Source organism: Coturnix japonica, chromosome 25 (assembly GCF_001577835.2).
Source record: "Coturnix japonica isolate 7356 chromosome 25, Coturnix japonica 2.1, whole genome shotgun sequence".
Classification (NCBI taxonomy): domain Eukaryota; kingdom Metazoa; phylum Chordata; class Aves; order Galliformes; family Phasianidae; genus Coturnix; species Coturnix japonica.
In genome coordinates, this window is record NC_029540.1 from 2,459,899 (window position 1) to 2,487,860 (window position 27,962).

Sequence of the window (27,962 nt, forward strand, 5' to 3'; positions counted from 1 at the left end):
GGGATAACACGTCCCAGCACACCACAATGCAGTGAGGAATAGACACTGTGGGACCCCCTGCTCCCACCACGTCCCCCATGGGGCTGCAGTGCCCCCACCATGTTGGCACTGTCACCACCACCAGTGACAGCATTACCAGTGGGGTCCTCTATGGGACACTGCATGGGGTCACCTGTGGGGACAGCGACGGGGACAGGGGGATACGCAGACATGGGGACATCAGCGGGGATAAAGCAACAGCGGGTACGGGGAAATAGGGGACATCAATGGGACATAGGGACAGCAGTGCGGACACGGGGACACTGGTGGGCACACAGGGACACGGGGACAGCGACAGGGACACGGGGACAACGGGAGCCGAACGGAGCGATGCCCGCGGTGACACGGCGACAGACGGCGGCTGCTGCGCGGCGCCACCTGCGTGTCCCCGTCCCCGCCACCTGCGTGTCCCCGACCACATCTGAGGGCACCGGAGCGGAGCGGGGGCACCGCGGGGGGCGGGGAGCGGGGCCAGGGGCACCACCGGCCTTGCACACGCGTGTGTTGTGCACAGCACCGTGCACAGTGCACACCCAGGGCTGCAGGATCGCACCCACGCAGCTCTGTGCTCATCTGCTTGCACACCTGTGTGCCCCCTTGCACACTCACAGCTCCCCACACATTACACACTCAGTGTACACGCAGCTGCACGTTGCACGCTCACCCTCGCTCCTGTAGCACCCGCTGCTCACACACTTGCACAAACCCTTGCGTGCTCCCACGCTTGCACAGATGGATGCATCCCCCACACGTTGCACACTCAGACCATGCACACCTGCAGCACCCACACCTTGCACGCTCACTTCAGCAAGACAGCACACGCCCCCTGCTTGCACTTACACCAACACACACTTGCACATACACTCACACACCCCTTGCACGCTCCCACCCACCACGCCTCCCACCCCATTTGCACTCCCACTCCCCCACCTCACAGGCCCCTTGCACACCCCCCCCATTGCACACCCCTTCCCCTTACACAGCCCCTCCCCTTGCACACCTCCTCCCCTTTGCACACCCCCTCCCCATGCACACACCTTTCCCTTGCACATCCCTCCCCTTGCACACCTCTTCTTGCACACCCCTTCCCATGCACACCCCTTTCCCTTGCACACCCCTCCCCATGCACACCTCTTCCCCTTGCACACCCCCTCCCCTTGCATACCCCTCCCCTTACACACCCCTTCCCCTTGCACAACCCTCCCCTTGCACACCCCTTTCACTTGCACACCCCCTTCCCTTTGCACACCCCGTCCCCTTACACACCCTCTCCCTATGCACACCCCTTCCCCTTGCACACCCGTTCCCTTTGCACATCCCTGCTCCCTTACACACACCCCGTCCCTCGCACACCCCTTCCCCTTGCACACCCCTCCCCTTGCACGCCTGCCCCGTACCTCTCATTGTGGTGTGTGGGGTGCGGTGGCGCGGCCGGGCGTTATAAGGGCGCGGGGCCCCCCCGGCATCCTGCCCCCCCCCCCCATCAGCATCCTGCCCCCCCCGGCCCCACGCACTGGAAATTTCCGACTTTCCACGGTGACACGTGGGGAGGTGAGGGGGGAAATGAGGGGTCACTAAGCTGTGCTATGGGGGGGAGGATGGGATACCTGGGGGGTGGCAGTAGAGGGGGGGGTTGGACCCCCACATGTGGGCTCTGCAGTCCTCCAGTGTGTGGGGGTGGGATCCACGGCCACCCCGATGCCTGTGGGGCAGCTATAGGGCTGGCAGTGGGGTGAGCTGTAGGGTCAGGTACAGGGCTGGCAATGGGGTCAGCCATGGGGTCAGTTACAGGGCAGCCATGAGGCCATGGGGTGAGTAATGGGGCAACCATGGGGTCAGCCACGAGGCACAGCCATAGGTGAGCTATAGGGTCAGACGTGGGGTCCCCCAGGGAGGGCACAGACTTAGTGCTGCCTGAGTGCAGTGCGGTTGTGGCTGCGCCCCTGTGTACCTGTATCCCCATGTCCCATATTCCTGTGTCCCCAAGTCCCCACATCCCCAGGACCTGGTCAGATTTGGGAGCGGGGGGGGGGGGAACGGAGGGACGACCCCACTCATTCCACGGCCCCGCCCACCCAATGGCTCCGCCCATTCAGCCACAACCCGTCCCCCAACCCCTCCCACCGCACCCCTTCCTGCCCTGCAGCACGTAGGGACAGGGATGGTTATGGGGACAGGGACGGTTATGGGGACAGGGATGGTTAGGGGGACAGGGATGGTTAGGGGGTCAGGGATGGTTATGGGGACAGGGACGGTTATGGGGACAGGGATGGTTATGGGGACAGGGACGGTTATGGGGACAGGGATGGTCAGGGGATCAGGGATGGTTATGGGGCCAGGGATGGTTATGGGGACAGGGACGGTTATGGGTACAGGGATGGTTATGGGGCCAGGGAAGGTTATGGGGCCAGGGAAGGTTGTGGGGACAGGGACGGTTATGGGGCCAGGGACGGTTATGGGGCGAGGAATGGTTATGGGGACAGGGAAGGTTATGGGGACAGGGACGGTTATGGGAGCAGAAATGGTTAGGGGGCCAGGGATGGTTATGGGGCGAGGAATGGTTATGGGGACAGGGAAGGTTATAGGAACAGGGATGGTTATGGTGCCAGGGATGGTTATGGGGCCAGGGATGGTTATAGGAACAGGGACGGGGGACAGACACCATGGGGACACCACTCCGAACCCCAATAAACCACCAGAGGACACCGATGTCACTGCAGTGCCAGGCTCTGATCCCAGGAGGTGACACAGGGACGCCCCCTCCAGCATTACAGTGTCACCGCTGGGGACAGGCGGCCGGGGAGGGGGGGGAATTGTTGTCCTCCACCTGGATGAAGAGAGCTGGAAGAGAACAAGGAGTGACAGTGACACAGTGACACCGTGTGACAGCACGGCATGGGGTCACGGTGCCCTCTGCACTGTGGGGAGCCCCTGTGTCACCCCGCTCTATGGGATGGCCTCGTTGTCCCCATCCCCATCCCCATCCCCACAGCCCCTCACCAGTGGCCTCAGCGTACAGCGTGTCCCGTTGGGTGTCACACACTTGGCAGGACAGGAAGATCTTGCGCCCCTCGTGCTGCTCCACGCGGCTGTCGGCCACCACCACGGCACCCAGCGGCACCGGGCTGGGGGACAAGGAGGGGACAGAGATGGGGGCAGAAAGAGGAGTGAGGGGAGAATGGGGACAAGGACAGGGATGGGAGTGAGGACAGGGTGGGTGACGCTCACGCCAGGTAACTGATGCTCAGCTTGGCCGTCATCGCCGACATTTTGGCTGCTGCCAGAGCACACGTCCCCACTGTGGTGTCAACGAGGGTGGCAATGGCACCACCATGAGCGAAGCTGTGGGGACACAATGAGTGTGTGGGGATGGGGGTGAGGACGGGGATGGGGACATGTCACCTACCCCTGGTGGCCCTCCAGGTAGGGGCCCACCTGGCACAGGCACCGTGTGCGGCGGCCGGAGGCGTGAAGGAAGATGGCGTACTCAAAGCCAGCACCTTCTGCGTCCACATTGCGCAGGAACAGCCGCGGACCCGGACCAGGATCCACCGTCATCTGTAACACCTCTGCCAACAGGACACGGAGTGGGTGACACAATGGGGGGACACAATGGGGGGGACACAATGGGGGGGACATGGTGTGGGTGACACAATGGGGGGGACACAGTGGGGGTGGCAGAGTGTGGGCTGGTGATACAGGGGTGACAAAGTGTGGGTAATGCTGTGTCAGTAACAGGGCATGGGTGACAGTGTGGGTGACACCATGACAGTGTCACGGTGTTGGTGACGCTGTATTTGACACTGTGTTGGTGACACCATGACAGTGTCACGGTGTTGGTGACGCTGTATTTGACACTGTGTTGGTGACACCATGACAGTGTCACGGTGTTGGTGACGCTGTATTTGACACTGTGTTGGTGACACCATGACAGTGTCACGGTGTTGGTGACGCTGTATTTGACACTGTGTTGGTGACACCATGACAGTGTCACAGTGTCGCCACCATTACTGTTGTCACAGTGTGAGCGGCACCACGAGCTGAGGACGCGGTGCAGGTGACACAGACAAGGGACAATGGTGGTCACCTGGGAGGTGGTCGAGGCCGCGGCGGTAGGATGGGATACGACGCCATGAGCCGTTGGTGGTGCAGCGCAGCAGACGCTGGTACTGTTCACACATGGCCGCACTCCATCCGGCATTGGGGACAGCCAAGTCCTGTGGGGACACCGAGCACGAAGCCTGCAGGGACACACAGCAATGGGGACGGGGCGGCCGTGGCTGTGGGACATGGGGTGGTGTGGGGACAGGCACATCAATGGGGACACCGGGGGTTCGGTGGCACAGCTGTGGGATGCTGTCACCAGCGGGGTTTGATCTCCGTCCCCTCCCACCTCCCATCTGTGACCCTCTTGTGTCACCCAGGGCTGGGACATTTATGCCATGTCATCCCTATATGTCACAACACCTGTAACGTGCCTGAGCCTGTCACCACCCCGGAGTGCCCTATGTCCTCATGTCTCCACCCCATATTCCCATGTCCCCACCCCCTATCTGCATGTCACTGCCCCACGTCTCTGTATCACCTACCTTTGTCCCCATGTCACCAGCCAATATCCTCATGTCACCAAGCAATAACCCCATGTCCCCGCCCTGTGTCCCCATGTCACTGCCTGGCGTCTCCGTGTCACCTCCTGTTGTCCCCATGTCCCGCCCCATGATGTCCCGGTGCCACCACCCAACACCACCACCCCATGTTCCCATGTCACTGCTCCATGTCCCCACACCCTCATCCAATGTCCCTGTGCCCCCACTCCATGGCCCCATTTCCCCACCTGATGTCCCCATACCACTGCCTGATGCCACCACCACCTGTCCCCATGTCCCTACGATGTCCCCATGTTCCCTCAATGTCCCCACGTCCTCACAATGTCCCCATGATGTCCATGTCCCCATGATGTCCCCATGTCCCTATGGTGTCCCTATAGTGTCCCCATGCCCCCATGGTGTCCCCATGTCCCATTGATGTCCCCATGTCCCCACAATGTCCCCATGTCCCCATGATGTCCCCATATCCCTATGATGTCCCCAAGTCCCCACAATGTCCCCATGTCCCTACGATGTCCCCATGTTCCCTCAATTCCCCCATGTCCCATTGATGTCCCCATATCCCTATGGTGTCCCCATGTCCCCACAACGTCCTCATGTCCTCACAATGTCCCCATGTCCCTATGGTGTCCCCATGATGTCCCATGTCCCCATGATGTTCCCATGTCCCTATGGTGTCCCTATAGTGTCCCCATGCCCCCATTGTGTCCCCATATCCCTATGATGTCCCCATATCCCATTGATATCCCCATGTCCCATTAATGTCCCCATGTCCCATTAATGTCTCCATGTCCCCATGATGTCCCCATGTCCCCATGGTGTCCCCATATCCCCATGGTGTCCCCACGTCCCATTAATGTCCCCATATCCCATTAATGTCCCCATGTCCCCACACCCACTGACGTCCCCCCGCCCCTCACTCACCGTGGGGGTCACCCTGCCCATCCCATGTGCCACCACCGCTCGCGCCCCCGCCGCGCAGCTTCGCCACATGGCGCGAGATGACGTCACCGAGACGACGTCACTCCGGCTCTGACGTCACTCCGCCCCGACGTCACCCCTCTCCTCTGTCGCGCTGCGATGACGTCACTACGACGCGCCGGGCCCCCCGCCCCGCCCCCACCCACCGCCGTTCCGCCCCGCGACCCGCGGCCGGTACAGCGCGAATGGAGCCACGGGCCGCGATGGGGGCGGAGCCTCCGGTACTGAGGCCGCTTCCGGTGTAAGGCCCCTCCCCACGGAACCCCATAGAGACACATAGGGACACATAGGGATCCGGTGGAGATACACAGCGATGGGGGTTTGGGGTTAAGGACCCCATGGAGATGGGGACTCAGTAATGAATATTGGGATATGGGGTCAGGAACCCCACAGTGATGAGGGTTTGGGGATGAAGACCCCATGGACATGGGGACTCAGGGCTTGTTATGGGGATATGGGGATGGGAATCCTATAGTGAAGGGGGTTTAGGGATGAGGACCCCATGGACATGGGGACTTAGGGCTGACTGGGATATGGGATCAGGAACCCCACAGTGAAAGGGGTTTGGGGATGAGAACCCCACAGAGATGGGAATCGGGGCTGATTGGGGTATGGGGTTGTTAACCCTACAGTGAAGGGGGTTTGGGGATGAAGACCCCACAAAGATGGGTACTTAGGGCTGACTGGGATATGGGGATGGGAACCCCACAGTGATGGGACTCAGGGCTGATTATGGGGATATAGGGTCAGGAACCCCACAGTGAAGGGGGCTTGGGGATGAGAACCTTCGAAGGGAGATGGCAGGTTAGGCTGTGATGGGCGGGATATGGGTGGGAACCCCACAGTGAAGGGTTTGGGGATGGGAACCCACAGGAGATGGGCTTTGGTGTGATTTGGGATATGGAGATGGGAGACCCCACGTGAAGGGGGTTGGGGATGGGAACCCCATGATATGGGGATCGGTGCTGATTATGGGAGTTGGGATAGAACCCCCACAGTTGAAGGATGTGGGATGAGACCCATGGGACATGAGGACTTAGGGCTGATGGTATGGGGAGTATGGGATCAGGAAACCCCACAGTGAAGGGGGTTGGGGATGAAGGACATCAGCAGAGATGGGGGACTCGGCTGGATTTGGGAGTATGGGGATGGGAGCCCCACAGTGATGGGGGTTTGGGATGGAACCCATGGACATGGGGACTCAGGGCTGATTATGGGGATATGGACTCAGGACCTGACTAATTGGGATATTGGGGTTGGGAACCCCACCGGGAAGGGGAATTTGGGATGGAGGACCCCATGGACACGGGGACTCAGGGCTGATTATGGGGGATATGGGGATGGGACCCCACAGTGAAGGGGGTTGGGGATGGAAAGACTCAGCAGAGGATGGGACTTTCGGTTGCTGATTTAATGGGGATGATGGGCGATGGGCAGCCCCACAGTGATGGGTTGGGATGGGAACCCCACAGCAATGGGACTCGGTTGCTGATTATGGGGATATGGGGACTCAGGACTGACTAATTGGGATATGGGGTTGGGAACCCCACAGCACAGGGGGTTTGGGGATGAGAACCCCATGGACATGGGGACTCAGGGCTGATTATGGGGGATATGGGGATAGGAACCCCACAGCGAAGGGGGTTTGGGGATAGGAACCCCACAGCAATGGGACTCAGTGCTGATTATGGGGATATGGGGATGGGAACCCCACAGCGATGGGGATCTGTGCCTGGGATTCCCATGGCGATGGGGACCCGGTGCTGACGGGGATGCAGGGATGGGAACCCCCCAGTGATGACCCACCCCAAGGCAGAGGCCACAGCAGGGTCATACAAAACACTTTATTGGGGCGGCGGGGCCGTCTCTCACTTCCTCCCCTTCTGCTTCATGTGCACCACGAAGTAGTCGTTGCAGGCGATGGTCAGTCCAGCCACCAGTGAGAAGAAGCTCTGGAATCCCACTTTGCCATCCCGGCACTGGTCCAGGTCCTTCATGATCTTATCCAGAGCCATGGGGTCACGCTGGTTCTGGGGGCAGAAGCGGGTCAGCACCTCATAGTGTGGTAGGTGCTGTGACCCCACTGTGCCCCATTCCCCTCCTCCAGGTTATAGAACCCTGGGGTAGGTGTGACCCTGCTCTGTTCCCCACCGCCTCAAGGTATCCAGCTCTTATAGGGCTGTGGGGTAAGTGTGACCCCACTGTCCAACCTCTCACCTCCAGGAATCCGGGGAACTCCTTCTCCATCAGGGCACGCAGGTCCTCCTTGCTCAGGTAGTTCTTGTCACCCGCATATTTGTGGAAGGTGAACATCAGCGTCTCCATGGCGTGCTCCATTTGGGATGGCATGGTGGCTGCTGTGGGGTCTGTGGGGTCAGCAGGGTCCTGTGAGGGTCTCAGTGGGGTCTGTGGGGTCAGAAGGATACAGTGGGGTCTAAGGTGTGGGATCAGCAGAGTTGGAAGGGTCCAGTTGGGTCTCACTGGGGTCTGCGTGGTTTAGTAGAGTCTAAAGGGGCTGGAAGGGATCAGGAGGGTCTGCAGGTCTGCATGGGGAGAAGCAGGGTCAGAAGGGATTTGTGGGGTTCCATGGAGCTTCAGAGGGTCTCTGTGGGGCGTGTCAGGCATCGTGGGGTGTGTGGGGCTCCATAGGGTGTGTGGGGCTCCACAGGGGTGTGTGGGGCTCCATAGGGTGTGTGGGGCTCCACAGGGGTGTGTGGGGCTCTATAGGGTATGTGGGGCTCCATAGGGTGTGTGGGGCTCCATAGGGGTGTGTGGGGCTCCATAGGGGTGTGTGGGGCTCTATAGGGTGTGTGGGGCTCCATAGGGGTGTGTGGGGCTCCATAGGGGTGTATGAGGCTCCATAGGGGTGTATGAGGCTCCATAGGGCGTGTGGGGCTCCATAAGGGTGTATGGGGCTCTATAGGGTGTGTGGGGCTCCGTAGGGCTCTATAGGGGTATATGGGGCTCTATAGGGTGTGTGGGGCTCCATAGGGGAGTGTGGGGCTCTATAGGGAGTGTGGGGCTCCACAGGGGTGTGTGGGGCTCCACAGGATGTGTGGGGCTCCATAGGGGCGTGTGGGGCTCCATAGGGGAGTGTGGGGCTCCATAGGGGAGTGTGGGGCTCCACAGGGGTGTGTGGGGCTCCATAGGGTGTGTGGGGCTCCATAGGGGCGTGTGGGGCTCCATAGGGTGTGTGGGGCTCCATAGGGTGTGTGGGGCTCCGTGCCCTCCGTCCCATCGTGGTGACTCAGCTCCGGGCAACGGCCGCGAGGCGGGGCCGGGTGTGATGTGCTGCGGTGTCCCTCCTCTGAACCCCCCCCTCCAACACACACACCCCGCCCCGGTCTTCCCTATGGGACACCCTCGGGACCCCCCCGCCCTGGGCACACTGAGTCACGGCGCCTCCTCCCAGGGTGGGGCCCCTCCTGGATTCCCTACAATCGTGGATGGGGGGGGCACATCCCAAAGCTGCTCCCCCCCCCCCCCACTCCATTGCAGGAATGGAGACTCCACCCTGGGGGTGAGGCGTTGGGGTGTCCCTCCGGCTCAGCTTTAATGCTTTGGGGAGGGGGGGGACACACAGTTTGGTTTTGGGGACCACTCCTCTATACCTGCAAAGGGGGAAGAGGAAAGGGGGAAAAGGAAGGAGGGGGGGGTCCCACCCCAAGTGGAAAATAATGGCAGAGTCCCAACCTTTGCATTAAACTCTCCCCTGTTCCAACAGCCCCCAAATAAATAAGTAAATAAATAGAAATAAAGCTGCAGCATCTCAAGGGGGGGTGGGGGTGGATCCTAAAGTTTATGGGGTGATGGGATAGTGTATGGGAGGGGGGGGGGAAAGCAAATCTTATGGGGTGATGTGCGGGTGGAAAGCCCTCAAAGTTTATGGAGTGAAGGGGGAGGGAATGAGGGGGACCCCGAGCTTTGTGGGGTGATATGGGGTGAGGGGAAGAGCCGGGACCTCCTAAGAGGGGGGGGTGCAGGATGGGACCCCCCCCCTCCAGATGGAGGTTATGATGGAGCAGGGTTACTGCTATGGAGGGGGTGGGACGGGGGTATCCTCTATGAATAGGGCTTCTCTCTAAGGGTGTAGGGAGGTCCTCTATATAAAGGGTCCTCACCCCATTGCGGGTCAATGCCTGGAGGAGCTGGGTTCCAAGGGACCCAAATGAGGCGGGGGTCCTATGGAGAGGTCCTATGGAGGGGGGGGGTCGGTACTCACCGCACGGCGCAGACCGGGGCACTGCGGGGCGGTGGCACCGCCCGGGATAGGCACGGAGGGGGCGGGACCGCCCCGGGGGGGGGACCCGGGGGGGGCCTGGGGCTGACTCAGTCGCTCCCGCCCGCAGCGCTCAGCCTTAACCCCTTCCTGCCCGGCCACTATCAGCCCCCCCCGGCCACTATGTGTCACCTGAACGCGTGTCCCACCTGGTGGCTCCTGGGGAGGGGAGCACCGCTGGGGAGGGGGCGCCTGGGGACGAGGCCGCCTTTGGGTACAGGCCCGTCCATCCCTAAGATCAGGGCCGTTCTTAGGGACCTGGCTCAGGGATGTGGCCCTAACCCCGGGCACGGGGCTGCACTTGGGGACAGGGCCACCAAGGAGCTGTGGGCACTGAGAGCTGTGAGAAACAGCTTTGGGGACAGGAACGTACTGAGGGACCGACGTGGGTTTCTTTTGGGGACACGGCCATTACTTGTAGGGACAGGGCTGCGCTTGGAGTCACGGCTGTGTATGGGGACATGGAGGACAGGAGCACATCTGGGGCCATGATCACCTATAGGGCCAGCATCACCTATAGGGACAGGATCACCTATAGGGCCAGCATCACCCATAGGGACAGGATCACCTGCAGGGCCAGGATCACACTTGTAAGGACAGGATCACCTGTAGGGCCAGGATCACCTGCAGGGACAGGATCACATCTGTAGGACCAGAATCACCTATAGGGCCAACATCACCTGTAGGGCCAGGATCACCTGTAGGGCCAGGATCACATCTGTAGGGCCAGGATCCCCTCTAGGGACAGGATCACCTGCAGGGCCAGGATCGCATCTGTAGGGCCAACATCACCTGTAGGGCCAGGATCCCCTCTAGGGCCAGGATCATATCTGTAGGACCAGGATCACCTATAGGGCCAACATCATCTGTAGGGCCAGGATCCCCTCTAGGGCCAGGATCACCTGCAGGGCCAGGATCATATCTGTAGGGCCAGGATCCCATCTGCAGGGCCAGGATCCCATCTGCAGGGCCAGGATCACACCTGTAAGGACAGGATCCCCTCTAGGGCCAGGATCACATCTATAGGGCCAGGATCACATCTGTAGGGCCAGGATCACACCTGTAAGGCCAGGATCACCTGCAGGGACAGAGCCATGCAGGGGGACAGGGCTGCACATGGGGCGATGGCTCTCATTGGGGCAGGGGCCAGTGACCCCCTGAGAGCAGCCCCGATGCCTTTGGGGCTGAATTCACCCCCATGATACTGCAGGTGCCCTCCATCACCTCTATCTGCACCCAGTATCTGGCAGCACCCAGCAGGCGCTGTGCCACCACCTGCCCACGCAGACACGGCTCAATTAGCGCAGCTCATTACTGAAGGGCTGCTCTAATCCCCCCCCCAATAAAAAACGCCCTGAAGTGAAATGGGACCTGAAATGAAATGGGACCTTTATGGGGCTCTCCCGGTTCTCAGCCCCCTCCCCCCCAGGACCACCCTTACCCCAAATGACCCCCACTCCCCACATCCCAACCGCACACCCCAAAGGCCGCCCCAAAAGCTGACCCTCTCCCCCCCATTACCCCCGCCATCCCCTTCCATCTCCTCGCTGCCCCCTCTCTGTTCCCCTGTCCCCACTCAAGATGGCGGCGCCTCCTCACACCCCCTCCCGCCCTCACCCAACATGGCGGCAGCTCGCCATGCTCTGAAATAGCGATGAAGCCAACGCCCCTCGCTCCGGAAGTGCTCGCCCGCTTGCCCGTATCCAACATGGCTCCGCACAGCCCGTCGGTCCCTATGGGCGTGAAGGCAGAGAGGAGAAGCGTGGACCGGAAGTGGGCGGGGCTTGAGGAGGGAGGGGAGACAGGAATGTGACGTCGCGCCGGAGGTGACGTCGCTCCGTCAGCCGCCTGCAAGCGGGGAGAGGAGCGGACGGAGTCAACATGGCGGCGCCGAGCGAGGCCCGGCCGTGAGGGGAGGGAGCGCGGGGCCGGGCGTGGCGGGGGCGGCCTAGGGGGAGCCTCGGCGTTACCTGGGCCGCCTCTCCGCTCGGCACAGCCCTGCGGCGGTGGGAGGCAGCTCTCCAGAGGTCTCGGCCAAGTGCCCGGGGGATGGGGGCCTAGCGGGGCCCGGCCCTCGGAGCTGCGTCGTGAGCCGGCGGCGGGGCCTGCGGGAGGGGCTGAGGCCTCGGGGGGAAACTGAGGTACGGGGGGGGATGAGATTGGACGCCGTGGGTCTGCGGACGCCGCTCAGCCCCGGGGGAGCGACGGGAGGGCGCTGAGAGGGGGACGCGGAGCGCTGTGCTGAGGGGCGGCTATCGAGGGGGCCCCTCTCTAAGTTAAAAGGGCGTCGGGGGGTCGTTGAGGGCAGTGGAGGCGGCATGAGCCCGGCTCTGGGCCTGTAGTCCCACCCACGAACCCTTTTGTTGGCCCTTTTCTTTTTTTTCTTTCCAAATTTTGTGAGCAAGACCAATTTCCTGGAGGAGCTTTTGGGGAACAAACAGGTTTAAAGCAGCCCAACCTGCCCCTCGCTTGGTTACCCTGCTATAGGAGAAATGGGGATTTGGGATTGAGAAGATGTCCGAAGGAGCAGCGTAAGGAGCACAGGGTTGGTTCAGGGCGTCAATAAATTATTATAGAGGAAAGCAGGGATCTAAAAAGAAAAAGTTTGGGCATCAAAGTTGCTTAAAAAAAGACAAAAAAATAAACTGTTTGGTGACTTCTGGAAAGTCCACCGTGGAGAGAGGGCCACCAGCACCGGCTTCCCGTGACAAGAGCCATACGTGGGCCACGCTGTAAAGCTGTAGGTGGCCCCACTGGGGCTCTGCATTGAAGAAACCTGAGAGAAAAGGGGATAGAGGACTTCGGAGCAATCCGTGCTCGGATTCACATCGGAGCGGATACGCGCAGAGCAGAGGAACTCCTCATTAAGGTTAGTTTTCTTGCACGGGTTTAAATTCTTAATGAGCCCATGAGTCACCCATCCCTTGGCTGTGCAGAATGATGGCGTTGGGTGTCACGTCCTGTCCAGATGAGTCCTCGATGTTGGGCTCCTGTGGGTCTGGGTGTGAAGTTTGGTGGGAGAAGCCTGGAAGAGGCTCCTCCAGACAGACCCGGTGTGTTTTTGCTGCTAGAAATGCCCAAATTGTTCAAGTTGAGGTGCCTGGATATGAGCCAGGCTCTGGCTCCAGCTCAGGTTTCCATGACTGAAGCTGTTGCACACCACTGTGTGCATGTGGGGCTGTAGTGTGGGGCTTCCTTCCTGAAAAAAAAGGGGGTTAAAAGAAAAAAAAAGATCTAAATGTTCTGGTTCTTTCCACGTGGTTCTTGTTTCAGTTCTGTCTAAAATGAGTGTGTGTGCAGGGCTGTGCCTTCCAGATGTCGGCTGTCCCAGACTTTGCCCGTGTCTGTTCTGAGTGGTTCCACCCCTTCTGCTCTGTGCTATGGCCGTGTGTGCCACGCTGAGCCTTTAGTGCTGCTCCTTTGGGCTCTCCTTAAGCATCAGTCCCTCTCTCAGCGTCCACTTTGCTGCTGGGGTCTGTTCCCATCCTGGGGACACACTGTGACATTGTGCAGTCCCAGGAGCCCCGTGCTGCAGCAGCGCATGAAATCCTCTGGCTGTCACTTCTCCAGCATTCCTCGCATCGCTGCTTATGCTTAGGGGGATTTAATTACTGTAAAACAACCTCAAATCAGTTCTTCCCCAAGCAGCGACACTGACAGTGAGCCCTGTAACCCGGTATGGGGTGGTGCTTTTGGTGGCCCTCTGGTGCTACTCGCAGCGATGGCAGCATGACTGTGCTTCTGTGTGGGGCTGGGACCCATTCAGCTTGCTGTAGTTCTGGAGCTGTGCTTTTGGGATCGTTTCAAGACCCACAGATAGGTTTAGGCTTGTTTTCCTGACATGGATGCAGAATACTGTGGGGTACAGGTGAGAAAGCCCACAGAGAAAGAGGCTGTGGCTCAGTCTCCTTTCTCCACTTGGTTTATCAGGAGCTGTGACTGTGTTTTCCTAATTCCATTTGGAGTTGTACCTGTGAGCCCTGTTTGGGGTCCTCCTGGAGCTGCTTTGCCAGCTCAGTGCCTGCCTTTGTGCTGCTGTTTGGGTCAGTGCAATGTTGGACGCATGCAGGATCAGGCTGCTGGGTCACTTTGGGGCGGCTGTATTTGGGAGCTGGGGCAGCCCCGCTTTGTTTCCAGCCCCAAATCTTCCTCAGGTGTCTGCACCTCACAGGGAGGAGCAGCTCTGACCCCACCCACACGCTCTGCCTCGGTGTCCCCATTCGCCTCCATTCGCAGTGCCACCATGATGGGACATGGGAGGCTGCCGTTCTCCAGCAAAACTCCCTTGGGAAACTGATTTTTATTGCTTTTCCCTGCACAACTTCTGTGAGGCGTCGAGGCTGAGAGGCGGTTTTTGTGGCAGGACATTTAACTTCCCTGAAGTCGGTGGGATGAGCAGGAGGATGGACGAGCCAGGCTTGGGGTGAGCAACTGCAGAGTGCGCTGCAGGCACCAGGAGCTCATTTGTTCTGTTCACCATAAATTATTTTAATCATTTTCCATGCTCCACAGCCTCCTCCTGCCTGCACGGTGTGTGTGGGTCAGTTCCTGGGGGTGACATTGGCATGTAGCACGTGCATCTCTTTGCTCCCCAGGTGGCCCTGCAGAGTGAACCATCCCCAGAGCAGCAGAGGTGCATGGAACCGAGCCCCTGCACCTCTCTGCTGGGAGGTGACCTGGAGTTGCTGCCCTCCAGATGCTGTCCCAGACCTCGCCATTGGGCACCTCTCCTTGGGAGGATCTGAGGTTTCTTGCAGCCCTGTGGGTGGGAGGGAAGGCAGGCAGGGATCTCTTCCAAGTGGTCTGAAAACAAACGTGACAACACACTGCGGTTCTGGGTGGTGCAGCTGTAAGGAGCCGCCCCTCAGGGCTCCTCACTCAGAATGAGGCTTTTTCTGCTGAGTCTCTCCTCCTTCAGCCTTAGCAGTGTGACATAGAACCACTTCTTTTCTTCTTCTGGAAGAAGAAATGAGATGCATTTCCCGGGTGACTGGTGCTAAATAACCCAAAGATGGCATCTGCTTCATTTCTGCTTTGGCTTGGAAACAATTTGGCCCTTCCCAACCCATGCAGCAGACAAACAAGCAGTTTGAAGTTTGCTTTAAAAAGTCCCAGAAACAAATAAGGGAAGTGGGATTGTTGCTGAAGATGTTTGGGATTTGGGTGCTTCCCTCCCCAGTTCTGCATGGACTGAGGTTTATGGCTTCCCTGCCAGGAGGGGAGGTGTGGGGTGAAGCAAGCTTGGTGTTTCTGGGCAGGATTTCATGGAGAGCTGCAGCTCACCCTGATTCTGCTTCCCAGTGCTGGAGTATTTATAGGTTGGGTTGCAAAACCCAATGGCTGCAGCGAAATGGCAAAAACACCCATTAGTGTTTGTGATGGCTTCATATTCTCTGCACTCAGAGCTTTTGCAAAGCTTGGAGGAATCTCTTCCTTCTCCAGGTGCCACCAGGTTGTAGCTTGAAGCCGCACAGGAGCTAAGTGGTAGATTGGGATTTTTTGCCCCTTTTTGGCAGTGTCTATCAGGAGCCACCTTTGGGGGCACTGTGGGGTGAGACCAACCCTGGGGGGAAGTTGCATGATGTTCCTTTCCTAATGGGAGTGGTCAGTGCTGCATCAGAGGCGGTTTTGGGGTGGCTGTCACCACATGCTCTTCTCATCCTCTCTCCTCTTTGCAGCAGGGATTCATCCTGACTCCTACATGGAGAGCTGCCCCTGGGAGCATGGAGCTCATGCTCACCTTAGAGTGCAGATGTGCCACAGTCAGTGCATGGCTGCCTCGCGCAGAGGCTGGACTGTACAGCAGGGCATCCTAAAGCTTTGTGGTGCCATCATGTGGCTCGGAGCCCCCCCAGCAGCGAGCAGTCTGCCCCCCCACACAGAGCACACAGCCTTTCCATTGTGCTGCTCTTTGATCCACGTTCTCCTTTCCACTGTTCCTGCTGGGTTGTGATGTTTGGGTTCCCAACGGCTTGTGGGGATGGTCTGGGACAGCTGTGCTCTCAGACTGTGCTTCTTGGCACAACGCTGCTGCATTCCCACCGTTCCCATATATTCCCATCGGAAGCACAGAGTTGTTGAGTTGTTGGGCTGTTCTTGCTGTGAAAACTCAGCTTTGTCCCCAGCGTAATTTCATGCTCGGATTAAATCTTGGGGTGACCACGCTGATAAATGGCAAAGAGCAAAACCCAGAGGTGGAGTGGCCTTGGATGAGGTCAAGTCACCCGTCCTGGGGCTTCCCTGGCCACAGAGCAGCCAGGATGGGGAGGGAGAGCCTGGAGCTGGAATGACGGGGCCTGGAGCTGAGCAGGTCAGGGTGTGTTGGCTGTGACAGGAGGAACACAGGGGCTGCAGGTGGCATTCTGCATGTCCCGCTGCTGGTGGTGCCTCGAGGATTTGAGCCCCTTGTAATGAGGCTGCGTGGTTTGAGGCTGTTGCCCCAGGGTCTGGTTTGGGATCCCGGAGAAGGAGGGGACTCGTGGCTGAGATTTGCACCGAGGCAGAGCAGAGCAGCACAGCTGTGGGGACAACCCTGGATGGGGAAATTCAATATGGAGGATCCAAGAGTGGGATTTTCACATGGAGAGAACAACAGTGACCGCATTCAAACCCGATAGCATCTTTTTGTCTTGCAGGAGTCGTGTGCCGGGCAGAGATGGCAGCCCTGAAACGCAGCCGCTCGCAGGCCTGGCCCGAGGAGCAGGGGGACCGTGAGCACGGGCTGTACAGCCTGCACCGCATGTTCGACATCGTGGGCACTCACCTGACGCACCGCGATGTGCGCGTCCTCTCCTTCCTCTTTGTGGACGTCATTGACGACTACGAGCGGGGCATGATCCGCAGCGGCAGGGACTTCTTGCTGGCGCTGGAGCGGCAGGGCCGCTGCGACGAGACCAACTTCAGGCAGGTGCTGCAGCTGCTGCGGATCATCACGCGCCATGACCTGCTGCCCTACGTCACCCTCAAGAGGCGACGGGCTGGTGAGTGCTCAGTGCTCGGACTGCGGCCAAAGGAGGGCGGTGGCAGAGCAGGGTGGTGGTGTCCAATGGTTCCGAGGTCTTTGAGGTGCCTCCTGACCCTGTTGTGATCCCGTGGTTCTGTGATCTGTAGGATCCCTTCTCACCCAGCTGTGCTGTGATCTCATGGTTCTTTGATTGTCCTCTTTCTCCTCTTCGGAGACTCCCTGGGGCCTTAGACAGAAAGTTTCTTCTGGCCCAAAGACCCTGTTTTTGGGGAGATGCCTTTGAGTGGTCTTTGGATAGGGCAAGGAGGTGCTCTAGGGGCAGCATCATCACCTTCTCAGAGGGGACGTGAGGCTCTAGAGGTGACTGATGTCCTCTGAGCCCACTGCTCTGCATTGCATTGTGGGGGTGTCCCAAGGGGTCATGCTTTTTGAGCAGAGTGCCCCAACCTCTCCCATTTCAGCAACCGGCTTTCTCTCTAAGTGCAGACCTGGGCAGCATTACCCAGGCCATTCAAATTGGGGTAAATCGGTTGGATTTTGGTCACTCATTGAGCTGTAGGCCCAGCTCTGTGCCAGTTTACCACTTGGGGAGCTTTACACGGAGCTGGAGGAGCTCACTTGTTGCAGGAGCGGTGAGGTGGCCTCTTTGATGGGCTCCAACCTCAGAAATCTGCATTTATCTTATGAAATGAGGATAATCCTGCTTTCTTGGCAGTTCTGGGCTCCTGAGTCTCTGCTTTCTGCTCGCAACTGAGATGCCAGTGCTTGGGAAAGGGGTGAACACAAGTATGGGCAGGCACGAAACCTTCCCTGCTTCTGGGGTGAGATGTGGGGGGCTGACAGAGGAACACAGAGGCCACAACGTATCCTTTAACCCAGAGCTGTCACCCCTGTCCTGGCGATGGCATCTGCCGTGTGCTGGAGAGCTGCACTGGGAGGCAGAAATCACAGAGGTGTGAGATCCTGTCCGGCCACATTTGAGTGGCAGCAGCTTTAAGAAATGCTGCCAGTAGCCCAGAAAAGTGGTGCCAAGAGCTGCAGCTGAACAAGGTTTACGGTGTGCTTTGCGTTGAGGGGGAGCGGGTCGATGCATTGGAGGAAGTGCTGCCCAGGTCCCTGCCTCCTTTCACGGCTGTTCCTCACTGCAGCCTCATCTCTGTTCCTCTTTCTGAGTTGTTTCTCTGCAGAGTAGCAAAACCTCAGCCCTGAGTGAGCTCAGAGCTGGGGGAAGGATGGGAGCTGTGGTCTCGCTTCCCCCATCGTCTTTGCTCACAGCTGCTCCTCCTTAGCAGCCTGACCTTGGAGCCCTGGCTGTGCACATTGTGCAGCTTCAGAGCTCTGCTCTGAAGTGATACAGATAACAAAGTCACACAGATAATACTGTCTGCCATTCTAGCTTGGGGGTGTAGGCCGGGGGCATTGGCACGGGGCCGTCATGGGTACTGACGGTGTCAGAATGGTCCATGCAGAGCCAGGGCTGTGCCAGTAGCTTTGGAAAGGGACACAGACCTTTCCCACACAGCACAGTGTTATTTCTGAGCTCTGTAATGAGTTTATGTCCTGAGAAGGTTATCTGAGGTGCAGCTCTTGGCAGTGCGGTGTGAGGGGGGGCCTTGATTGCCACTGCCAGGGCTGGAACCTGCATGGCTGCACCGTTAGGGGTGTTCTTTTGTTGGTTATGCTTTGTTTTGGAAAGGAAACAGCTGTGAAGTTCTTGTGCTTACAAAAGATGCCATGGGGGCATGCCAATCACCTATGGGAAGCCATCGGGGGGATCTGTGCGTGTCTGTGGGTCTGTCCTAACGAGACCCCCCCTTCCCTGTGTGACAGTGTGTCCAGACCTGGTGGACAAGTACTTGGAGGAGACCTCCATCCGCTACGTTACGCCGCGGGCTCACAGTGCAGCGGAACACGGCCTCGGCCACCCCCACAAATCAGGTGAGGACCTGGGGCCTGGGAACGCACCGGGATCTGTTTCCCTGATAATGGGGCAGAAACTGGTATGTGAACTCTGGCACTGGTAACACAAGGGCTGAGCCCCCCCAAGAACTGCCCCCACCCCAAACCGTAGCTCGCACACAAGCTTTCTGCAGTGCTGTCCCAGCTGAATCTGGCCCTGATGTGTCTGTGTCCCTTCACATTGGAGGTGCCTTTCCCCATCTGTCACTGTCCCCTCATCCCAGAGATTCAGGCTGGGTGCTGCCTGGTGCTGACAGCAAGTTGTATCAGTGCTCAAGTGACACCTTGAGCGACTGGGGAACAACCAGACGAGGGTTTTGGTGTCCCTTCCCATTCTGGGGAGCAGCTGCAGTCAGGCCAATCCTCCATGTTCACCCTAGGATTAAATCAATGCTTTAGGATGTACCTAAAGTTTGCCACAGAACTTGGGGGCTCTTCTGCTACCTGTTGGGGGGGAGGTGCTTTTGGGACCACCCTTGGTCTGCAGCTCTGTGGGCTGTGGAAGGAACTCCAGGTCTGGGCAGCGCAGGGGCAGTGCACAGCAATGGGTCTGTGCTCTGAGCTGTCCCCCAGTCCTGGCTCCTCACCCGTTCGTCCTGTGGGCAGTGCCTCCCCAGCACCCCATGGTCTGCTGCTCCTCGGCGGGGCCGCAGATCTGCACCAAGAGGCCCGGCCGCAGCAGGGCCCTCCTCAGCAGCCAACGCAAGCGCAGGAAGTCGGCAACTCCAGACCCCAAGGAGAAGCAGACATGTGGTAAGGCCTGGGGGAGGTGGTGGGGGGATTGAGGGGGTCTTGACGCCCCCAGGAGAATGGGGACAGCAAACTGAGCACCCCCCTCCCCACAGACATTCGCTTGCGAGTCCGAGCCGAGTACTGCCAGCACGAGACGGCGCTCCAGGGCAACGTCTTCTCCAACAAGCAGGACCCGCTGGAGCGCCAGTTTGAACGCTTCAACCAAGCCAACACCATCCTGAAGTCCCGGGACCTGGGCTCCATCATCTGTGACATAAAATTCTCAGAGCTCACCTACCTCGACGCGTTCTGGCGCGATTACATCAACGGCTCTTTGCTGGAGGCCCTCAAGGGCGTCTTCATCACGGACTCGCTCAAACAAGCTGTGGGCCACGAAGCCATCAAACTGCTGGTCAATGTGGATGAGGAGGATTACGAGGTCGGGCGCCAGAAACTCCTGAGGAACTTGATGCTGCAGACAGCACCCTGACGCCCGGTGGGATCCGAGCTCTTCTTTTTGTTGTTGGTTCTTTTTATTTTCTAAAAGAAAAAAGATTTGGAAGCCCTGCTGGACTCCCACCGGGTGCTGAGCTGCGGGGAGCACCGGAGGCTGAACGTGTTTCTCTCTCACCCTTCTCCTGTCCCGTCACTTTCTCTCTTGCTTTGTTTCCTTTTTTTCCTCTTCTGTTTTGTATCCATTTAAAAACAAACAAACAAACAAAAAAAGGCAAAAATGACCCAAAAAAGTTTAAAAAAAAAAAAAAAAAAGTAAAAAAAAAAATCTGCCCCAGGGTGGGTCAGCAATGGGCAGAGGGATGCTGGGATGGGAGGGGGTTGTACTGGGAGGAACTGGGGGGCAGCTGTGCCCCTCTCCTGCCCTTTTGTCAGTGTCCCTGTGGGCCTGGCACTGGGGTGACCCTGTTGTCCCCAAAGCTGGAGCCCTGACCCCCCCAACCCCGCTCCACTGCCTCCTCTCTGGGGTCCTCGGGAGCAGCTCCAGTGGTGGCCCCACGCTGCCCCCAGGACCATGTGCCTTTGTGTCCCCCTCCCTGTGGGGCTGGGGTTGGGGTGGGGGGAACCAGTGCTGAGGGACGCGGTGAGATCTCTGCCTGTCCTGTCCTCACTGCAACTGGATGAGCTGGGACAAACTGTGGGGCAGGGGAGTTGGCCCCATGGCTGTGTCCTAGTGGCTCTGTCACCTCTGCTGTCCCCCTTCTGAAGGTCCTGGGCTGGGGGGGGGAACATTCCCCTCTCCACCCCCAATGTTGTGGTTTCCTCCCCATCCCCCCAAGCTGTCCCCCAGCCATGGGGTGGGTGCTGACCCCACAGCTGGGGAGGGGGATGTGTGGTACCTTCCTCCCCTTTCCCCCCCCTCCAGGTGACAGCCAACTTTGGCACAATGTGGTGTAATTTCTGTGACTTCTGTATTTTTTAAAACTTCAATATAACGGTCATATTCCCTGTGTAGCTTTCGGTTTTCTTGAAATAAACATCTACAGCAGTGCACGGCTCCCTCCTTTCCTTCAACGACACCCTGAGCACCAGGAACAACCATAAAGCCCCAAGTGTGAGTTCACAGCTGTGTTCTGGGAGACAGAGGATCCACAGCCCTGCTATGGGCCGCTATGGGTCTGAGAGTGCTGCCTGCAGCCCCACAGTCCCATAGAGATCAGCACGGCGGTGACTGTGCACTGGGATCTCGCGGCGCACGCGGCGCAGGTACTCGAGGTCGATTTCAGCGTAACACAGCCCCGGTCCATCACTGCACTGTGCCACCACCGTCCCCCAGGGATCCGCCACCAGCGTGTGGCCATAGGACACCCGGCTCTCGTGGTTCTGACCCGTCTGCGCTGCTGCCACCACGTAGCACTGGGTCTCGATGGCACGCGCCCGCAGTAACACCTGTAGGGACACAGTGAGGCTGAGGGTCAACCTGAAATAGGTTGTGTGTGTAAGTGGGGGGGGTTAATGCTCACCTCCCAATGTGCAGAGCCTGTGGGGAAGGTGAAGGCTGAGGGGTAGGTGAGGATCTCGGCACCGGCATGACGCAGTGCCAGCGAGATTTCAGGGAAGCGCAGGTCATAGCAGATGGAGAGTCCGAGCTGGTCGGGGACAAGGGGACATCAGGACGGCCATGGGACATGGGATGGGTGAGGATGGGGAGTGAGCACATCAGCAGTACCATCCCTGCTGGAGTGCTGACGGGGGGCACGATTTCGGTGCCAGGGTTGGTGAAGCTGCTCTCCTTCATGGTGACGCGGCCCTCCAGCTCCACATCACACAGGTGGGTCTTCCTGTAGGTTGCTGCCATGCGCCCTGCGAGCAATGAGAGAGAAGGATGCACCACAGGGCTCCTCAATGGGACAGGGCTGGGGGGGGGCTCACCTGTGGGGTCCAGCAGCACGTGGCAGTTGTAGATGCGCTGCGTGCTCGACCAGTCTGCCCTGCGCTCATGGAAACCACCCAGGGACAGCCACACACCGCAGTCCCTATGGGAGCAACGTGGGGTCACTGGAAGAAAGCGCGTCAGCAGGACCAGCACTGCCAGTGGGAGAAGCGTTAGGACAAGCAGCCAGTGGGACAACAGGCCCCAGGGTGAGGGCTACCAGCGGGATGAGCAACGTCACCACGATGAGCAACGTCACCATGATGAGCAACGTCGCCATGATGAGCAACGTCACCACGATGAGCAACGTCACCAGGACGAGCAACGTCACCAGGACGAGCAATGTCACCGGGATGCACAACATTGCCATGATGAGTAACGTCACCATGATGAACAACGTCACCAGGACAAGCAGTGTTGCCATGATGACTAACGTCACCACGATGAGCAACGTCACCATGATGAGCAACGTCGCCATGATGAGCAACGTCGCCACGATGAGCGGTGCCACCCCGAGCATCCCCACGGCACCATTACCTGGCCAGCGCGCAGTAGCGTGCCATCAGCTCACCGTCCAGGCTCTCGGCCAGGCTGAGTGTTTGTGCAGAGTCGCGGCCGATGTAGTCGAAGCCTTCAGGGAGGAACACAATGCAGGCTCCCCTTTGTGCTGCCGCCCGCACCAGCGCCGAGCAGCTGTTGAAGTTCTGCTCCTTGTCAGGGGTGGAGGTCACCTGGCCCACAGCCACCAGCGGCTTCGGTCCAAGGGACGCCGTCATGGCTCGGTGGCTGTGACACGGGACCGGTCAGCCCAGGGGATGGGGCACCGCGGTGGTCTGTCCCCAGCCACTGCCTCCCATCTGTGAGTACCTGCCTAGTGCGTGCGGGGGGCGCGGGCACAAGCGGTGCAGTGGGAGCCGCAGCACCGCGCTCAGCCTGGGTAGGGGGGCACAGAGTGAGCCCCTCTTCAAAGCCAAAACTGCCCCAGGACACCCCCAGTTTGTCCCCAGGACTCTCAGGCTGCCCCTCAACCCGCTTCCAAGCTGCCCCATGTTGCTCCTAGCACCCCTCCCAAACTGACCCAACACCTCCAGACGGCCTCCAAGCCATAGACTGCCCCCAGGTAGCCCCATAGACTGCCCCTATGCAGCCCCATGTTGCCTCTTGGAGCACCTAACAGCTCCCAGGCAGCCCCAGGACCCCACCAAAGTGCCTCACAGTGCCCCCATGTCCCTCCTCATACCCTAACCACCCCTAACCATCTCAGGACCACCATGACTTGCCTCTAGAATGCACCAGCTTGCCCTCAACCCCAACCCACACCCCAGCTGCCCCACACTGCCTGTACAACCCCTCCATACTGCCCCACATTGCCGCATAGAAAACCCTCCATCACTGCCGTCACATTGCCTTAGAACCTCCATTCCTGCCCCACATTGCGCCCTTAGTATTAGCCACGTGCCATACTGGCCCCACATTGCTCACATAGAACCCTCCATACTCGCCGTCACATTGTGTTGCGGCTTAGGAACCCTCGCATTTCTGCGTACCACATTGCCCTCAGAAACCCTCCATACTGCTTCTTCACAGGCTCTTGCCCTTAGAAAACGCCCTCCATTTCTGCCCCACATTGGCCCTTAGAACCCTCCATTCTGCCCCCAACAATTGCCCTCTTAGCAAAACTCATCCCATTCTGCCCCACAATTGCCCACTCTAGAACCCTCCAATTCCTCGCCCCACATTGCCCTTAGAACCCTCATTCTGCGCCTCACATCCTGCCTTAGAACACTCCCATTCGTGCCCCACATTGGCCCTTGACAACGCCTCTCATTCTGCCCCACATTGCCCTTGACAGACCTAGCAGTGACTGCCCTCACAATTGCCCCTTAGAACCCTCATACCGCCCCACATTGCCCCTTAGAACCGCCTCCATTCCTGCTCACATTGCCTTAGACCTCCATACTGCCCCACATTGCCCTTAGAACCCTCCATACTGCCCCACATTGCCCTTACAACCCTCCATACTGCCCCACATGCCCTTAGAACCCTCCATACTGCCCCACTTCCCTTAGAAACCCTCCATTTCTGCCCCCATTGCCCTAATGCCCGTCCATATCTGGCCCCACTATTGGCCCTTTAGAACCCTCCATACTGCCCCACATTGCCCATAGAACCCTCCATACTGCCCCACATTGCCCGCATAGAACCCCCATATACATGACCCTCACGATTGCCGCTACAAACTCCTCCCATAACTGCCCCGACATTGCCCTTAAACCCTCTCATACTGGCCACACATTGCCCTATGAACGCCCCCATACTGCTTCGCCATCGCCCCTAAACACCCTTCAAACAACCCCATAGAACCCCCAACACCCTTCAAACACCCCATAGAACCCCAACAACCTTCAAATCACCCCCCTATTATGATAACCTTCCAACTGCCCTTAAATGCCCACTTTGATTCTCTCTTCCCATTGCCCACAGGATTTCTCCAGAACCCTGTATCCCCCCCCGGCCCGTACAATATCGTTCTCGCGGCCCCGCACCGAGGCGGGAGGCGTGACAGATGAGGGGTCAATGGGCAAAGTCCCTGCCACAACAAGATGGCGGCCGGCACTACCTCACCATATAGCCACCGCTGCCGGGTTTTGAGCCATAACCAAGATGGCTTCCATGGTGTTTCCTGTATACACCGGAAGAGCTTTACTCGCTGTCGCTCTGCGCCGGAAGAGAGGCTGCCCAGTTTCCGGTGTGCGCCGGAAGAGACGCAAAAACGGTGGAGGGGGAAAATGGCGGAACAGCGCGAAAGGGGCGGCCCGGAGCAGCGGGGCCGGGCGGGAAGGCGCTGGACGGCGGAACAGGTGGCGGGGCGGGGTTTGGGGACGGACAGAGGGACGATCCCGGGATCCCAGCGGTGACATCCCCGGTGGTTGTGGTTGTGTGGTTGTTTGAGCAGGTGGTTGGCTCGTTCAAACCGGTTTACGACAGGAACAGCGGCGGCCTGGCGTCCCAACAGGCGGCGGAGCTGAGCTGGAGCTCAACGAACACGGGTGGGGGGGACATCGGGGGGTAACGGGACGGGGGGGGGGGGGGTGGGGCTGGGGTTAGGGGGATGGGAATGTGGGGTTATGGGATTATGGGGGGGTTGTGGGGATATGGGGTGTGGGGAATATGGGGTGGTGGATATAGGGGGGGCGTGGGGACACGCGGGAGGGGTGTAGGGGCATGGGGGGGGTACGGGATATGGGGGGGGGGTGTGGGGACATGGGAGGCGTGGTGGGGGAATATTGGGGGGGTGTGGAGATATGGGGGGTTGGGGGTCATGGGGGCGGTACGGGGATATGGGGGTGTATGGGATATGGGGGGGCGTGGGGGGTATGGGATATGGGGTATGGAGACTGGGGACATGGGGGGCTATAAGGGGGAACATGGGGGTAGGGAAATATGGGGGGTATGGGGACATGGGGTCATGGGGGGGTGTGGGACATGAGGGAGGTACATGTGTATGGGGGTGTAATGGGAGACATGGGGAGGGTGTGGGGATATGGGGGGGGTGTGGGGATATGAGGGGGGTACAGGGACATGGGGGGTATGGGGCTATGGGGAGGTGTGGGGACATGGAGGCATGTGGGGATGGGGGTGTGGAGATATGGGGGTAGGGGTTTACATGGGTAATGGAATATGGGGGGGGGTATGGAGACATGGGGTCCATGGGGGTGTGGGGACATTGGGGGGAGTAACGGTGATATGGGGGTGTATGGGGACATGGGAGGGGTTAATGGGGACATGGGAGGGGGGTGTACGGGGATATGGGTTATGGTGACATGGGGCCAGTAGGGGGGTTATGGGTCATGGGGGTGTGGGGGGAACAACTAGGGGAGGGTATTTGGGGTCATGGGGGGTGTGGGACATGGGAGGCTACAGGGATATGGGGGGGTATGGGGACATGGGAGGCTACAGGGATATGGGGGGGGGTACGGGGACATGGGGGTGTGGGGACGTGGGGGGTATGGGGATATGGGGGGTACGGGGAACATGGGAGAAGTATAACAAGAATGGGGGGTGCGTGGGGGATGTTGGCATTATGAGACATGGGAGGAGGTCATGCGGGGAATAGTAGGGGTGTGGGGACATGGGAGGGCATTGGGGACATGGGGTGTGTGTGGGGACATGGCGCGCGGTATGGGATATGGGGGGTAAGCGGGAGCTTGGGGGGATTGTGGGGACATGGGGGGTATGGGATATGGGGGGTGTGGGGACTTGGGGTTAGGGGGGCAATGGGGGGGGTACGGGGATATTGGGGGGGGGGTGTGGGGACAATGGGGGGGTATGGGGAACGGGGGGGGGTATGGGGACATGGGGTCTTTGGGTGGGGTAGCCGGGGACATGAGGGGTACGGGGATATGGGGGGGGGTGTGGGGACAGTGGAGTGGGGGACATGGGGTGTGGGGACAATGGGGCCCAGTTGTGGGGACATGGGGGGGTATGGGGACATGTTGGGGGTACGGGGATATGGGTAAGCAGTGGTTGGGGGCACCTGGGCAAATGGGTGAGGGGGGAAAAAAAAAGGGGGGGAAAAAAAAACGGGGGACGTTTATGGAATAGGGGCAAGCAAGGGAATGGGGGGGGGCACGGAGGACATTGGGTACCAAGGAGGGGTGGGCAGCAGAATGGGTTTGGGGGGATACTGAAGGGAATGGGAGGGTAATGGGGGTGTAAGGGCGTGGGCTGGGAGAAAGATGGGGGTTGGCAAAGGGATATGGAGGGGGGGTGGTAACAGTGAATGGGGGAGGCATTGGGATAGGGGGAACCAGCGGGGGTGTGGGTGTCAGTGGGATGGGTGTGTGAGGGACGTTGTAAGGGGGGGGGATGTGGGGGGATGGAAATGGGTGTGTGGAAGGTGGGGGGGGACAGTACGGGGGGGGGGGGACGCTGGGGTGTCACTGGGTGTGTGAGGGACACCAGGATGAGGAGACACTGATGTGTCGGGGCACGTTGGGGATATGAGGGGGGACAGTGAGGATGTGGGGGGGGGTCATCGAGTATGGGGGGGTGACTTGGGGAGGATGTGGAGGGCGTATTGGTTGGAGGATAGGAGCTGACACTGGGGTGTGGCGGGGCTTGCATGGGGGGGGGGGCCTCCCTGGATGGAGGAGGAAACATATGAGGAGTGGTGGGAGCGACGCTGTGATGAAACGAGGGATCTGGTTGAACGCTGGGAGCGCTGCAGGGTTGACGGGGGCTGACGGACCCCCCCCCCCCCAACAGCCTCGTGATTGAGACGCTGCGGGAGGTGGATCCCACACGGAAGTGTTACCGCATGGTGGGGGGCATCCTGGTGGAGCGCACTGTCAAGGAGGTGCTGCCCGCACTCGAGGGCAACCGAGAGCAGGTAACTCCAAACCCCCCCGGCACCCACAGACCCCTCCGCTCCCTCCCATAAAGCCCCTAAAGCCCCTCCTCTCTCTCCTCCCAGATCAGCAAAATCATCGAGTCGTTGAGCCAGCAGCTGCAGAGCAAAGGCCGCGAGCTGAACGAGTTCCGTGAGAAGCACAACATCCGCCTGGTGGGCGAGGATGACCCCCGGCAGCCCCCCAAGGACGGCACCGAGGGGGGCAAGGGCGGCACTGCCGGCGTCCTGGTGTCGTAGCCTTGTCCCCCTGCTGCCCCCTGCCCTCGTTGAGTGATTTTGTTGAATAGATGTGGGGATTTTGGGTCACAAGTGTTCTCTAGTTACGGGGCAGAGCCCTGGGAGGTGGCACTGAGGGCGGTGATAGCGGTGGCACTTTGAGGACGCCCTTGAGCTGCCCCATGGCTGCTGGTGGCCGCCTCCTTCCTGCACCACGTCCCTGCTGTGCCCTGGGCTGTGGGGGAGGGGCACACAAAGGTGTCACTTCTGCTGGGGGTGCAGGGGACAAAAAGCCACCAGGACGTTGTCCCCGCTTGGATCCTGTGTCCATCTTGTGCTGTTTCTCTTCCAAAAGTGTGTTCCTTTGGCAAAGGGGATGTGGGCAG

At 59.4% G+C, this 27,962-nt stretch overlaps 6 protein-coding genes across 11 annotated transcripts in view; 2 read left to right on the forward strand and 4 right to left on the reverse strand.

Annotated features, from left to right (window-relative positions):
• The window catches only part of RORC (RAR related orphan receptor C), a 10,396-nt gene extending 7,775 nt beyond the window's left edge, over positions 1–2,621 (reverse strand). Inside the window, exon 1 of the mRNA XM_015884653.2 lies at positions 1,647–2,621. Coding sequence (XP_015740139.2) covers positions 1,647–1,686 — 40 coding nt within the window. The 5' untranslated portion in view covers positions 1,687–2,621. The remainder of the gene's footprint in view (positions 1–1,646) is intronic.
• A 129-nt stretch (positions 2,622–2,750) lies between these two features.
• LOC107324587 (acyl-coenzyme A thioesterase THEM4-like) lies at positions 2,751–5,763 on the reverse strand. 3 transcript variants are annotated; one of them, XM_015884736.2, is made up of 6 exons: positions 5,571–5,763; positions 4,127–4,256; positions 3,446–3,608; positions 3,268–3,381; positions 3,040–3,164; positions 2,751–2,880 (listed from the first exon to the last, which is right to left on the reverse strand). In XM_015884736.2, exons 1-6 carry the CDS (start codon positions 5,637–5,639, stop codon positions 2,816–2,818), a joined length of 666 nt encoding a protein of 221 aa, XP_015740222.1. In that variant the 5' UTR covers positions 5,640–5,763; the 3' UTR covers positions 2,751–2,815. The 3 variants fall into 3 exon arrangements, with proteins under 3 accessions (XP_015740222.1, XP_015740221.1, XP_015740220.1); XM_015884735.2 differs by having other exon boundaries at positions 3,057–3,164; positions 4,127–4,280; XM_015884734.2 differs by having other exon boundaries at positions 4,127–4,280.
• A 1,694-nt stretch (positions 5,764–7,457) lies between these two features.
• Positions 7,458–9,973, reverse strand: S100A10 (S100 calcium binding protein A10). The gene is made up of 3 exons (XM_015884703.1): positions 9,850–9,973; positions 7,845–8,033; positions 7,458–7,657 (listed from the first exon to the last, which is right to left on the reverse strand). Exons 2-3 carry the CDS (start codon positions 7,974–7,976, stop codon positions 7,496–7,498), a joined length of 294 nt encoding a protein of 97 aa, XP_015740189.1. The 5' UTR covers positions 7,977–8,033; positions 9,850–9,973; the 3' UTR covers positions 7,458–7,495.
• Positions 9,974–11,733: 1,760 nt separating this feature from the next.
• DEDD (death effector domain containing) lies at positions 11,734–21,064 on the forward strand. The gene is made up of 5 exons (XM_015884702.2): positions 11,734–12,775; positions 16,542–16,886; positions 18,701–18,808; positions 19,436–19,582; positions 19,675–21,064. The coding sequence occupies exons 2-5, from the start codon at positions 16,562–16,564 to the stop codon at positions 20,049–20,051; spliced, it is 957 nt and encodes a 318-aa protein (XP_015740188.1). The 5' UTR covers positions 11,734–12,775; positions 16,542–16,561; the 3' UTR covers positions 20,052–21,064.
• NIT1 (nitrilase 1) lies at positions 20,969–23,324 on the reverse strand. 4 transcript variants are annotated; one of them, XM_015884699.1, is made up of 6 exons: positions 22,815–23,321; positions 22,485–22,733; positions 21,947–22,050; positions 21,744–21,877; positions 21,538–21,663; positions 20,969–21,463 (listed from the first exon to the last, which is right to left on the reverse strand). In XM_015884699.1, the coding sequence occupies exons 1-6, from the start codon at positions 23,075–23,077 to the stop codon at positions 21,185–21,187; spliced, it is 1,155 nt and encodes a 384-aa protein (XP_015740185.1). In that variant the 5' UTR covers positions 23,078–23,321; the 3' UTR covers positions 20,969–21,184. The 4 variants fall into 4 exon arrangements, with proteins under 4 accessions (XP_015740185.1, XP_015740184.1, XP_015740187.1 ...); XM_015884698.2 differs by having other exon boundaries at positions 21,744–22,050; positions 22,815–23,324; XM_015884701.2 differs by having other exon boundaries at positions 22,485–23,315.
• Positions 23,325–24,736: 1,412 nt separating this feature from the next.
• On the forward strand, positions 24,737–27,895 carry PFDN2 (prefoldin subunit 2). The gene is made up of 4 exons (XM_015884654.1): positions 24,737–24,808; positions 24,936–24,997; positions 27,216–27,339; positions 27,424–27,895. The coding sequence occupies exons 1-4, from the start codon at positions 24,737–24,739 to the stop codon at positions 27,595–27,597; spliced, it is 432 nt and encodes a 143-aa protein (XP_015740140.1). The 3' UTR covers positions 27,598–27,895.
• The last annotated feature ends 67 nt before the right edge of the window (positions 27,896–27,962 follow it).

Excerpts from the sequence above, each read along its gene's own strand:
- S100A10 (XM_015884703.1), bottom strand. The coding sequence starts at position 7,976 with ATGCCATCCCAAATGGAGCACGCCATGGAGACGCTGATGTTCACCTTC. Across the intron at positions 7,658-7,844 it reads AGTTCCCCGGATTCCTGGAG|AACCAGCGTGACCCCATGGC; the intron begins GTGAGAGGTTGG and ends TTCTGCCCCCAG.
- DEDD (XM_015884702.2), top strand. The coding sequence starts at position 16,562 with ATGGCAGCCCTGAAACGCAGCCGCTCGCAGGCCTGGCCCGAGGAGCAG. Across the intron at positions 16,887-18,700 it reads CCTCAAGAGGCGACGGGCTG|TGTGTCCAGACCTGGTGGAC; the intron begins GTGAGTGCTCAG and ends CCTGTGTGACAG. Across the intron at positions 18,809-19,435 it reads CGGCCACCCCCACAAATCAG|TGCCTCCCCAGCACCCCATG; the intron begins GTGAGGACCTGG and ends TCCTGTGGGCAG.
- PFDN2 (XM_015884654.1), top strand. The coding sequence starts at position 24,737 with ATGGCGGAACAGCGCGAAAGGGGCGGCCCGGAGCAGCGGGGCCGGGCG. Across the intron at positions 24,809-24,935 it reads GGCGCTGGACGGCGGAACAG|GAACAGCGGCGGCCTGGCGT; the intron begins GTGGCGGGGCGG and ends GGTTTACGACAG. Across the intron at positions 27,340-27,423 it reads TCGAGGGCAACCGAGAGCAG|ATCAGCAAAATCATCGAGTC; the intron begins GTAACTCCAAAC and ends CTCTCCTCCCAG.
- LOC107324587 (XM_015884734.2), bottom strand. The coding sequence starts at position 5,639 with ATGTGGCGAAGCTGCGCGGCGGGGGCGCGAGCGGTGGTGGCACATGGG. Across the intron at positions 4,281-5,570 it reads TGGGCAGGGTGACCCCCACG|GCTTCGTGCTCGGTGTCCCC; the intron begins GTGAGTGAGGGG and ends GTGTCCCTGCAG. Across the intron at positions 3,165-3,267 it reads CTGAGCATCAGTTACCTGGC|CCCGGTGCCGCTGGGTGCCG; the intron begins GTGAGCGTCACC and ends CTTGTCCCCCAG.
- NIT1 (XM_015884698.2), bottom strand. The coding sequence starts at position 23,077 with ATGGGGCTACCTGGGGGCAGTCTATGGCTTGGAGGCCGTCTGGAGGTG. Across the intron at positions 22,734-22,814 it reads CCCCCGCACGCACTAGGCAG|CCACCGAGCCATGACGGCGT; the intron begins GTACTCACAGAT and ends CCCGTGTCACAG. Across the intron at positions 21,664-21,743 it reads TCAGCACTCCAGCAGGGATG|CTCGGACTCTCCATCTGCTA; the intron begins GTACTGCTGATG and ends GTCCCCGACCAG.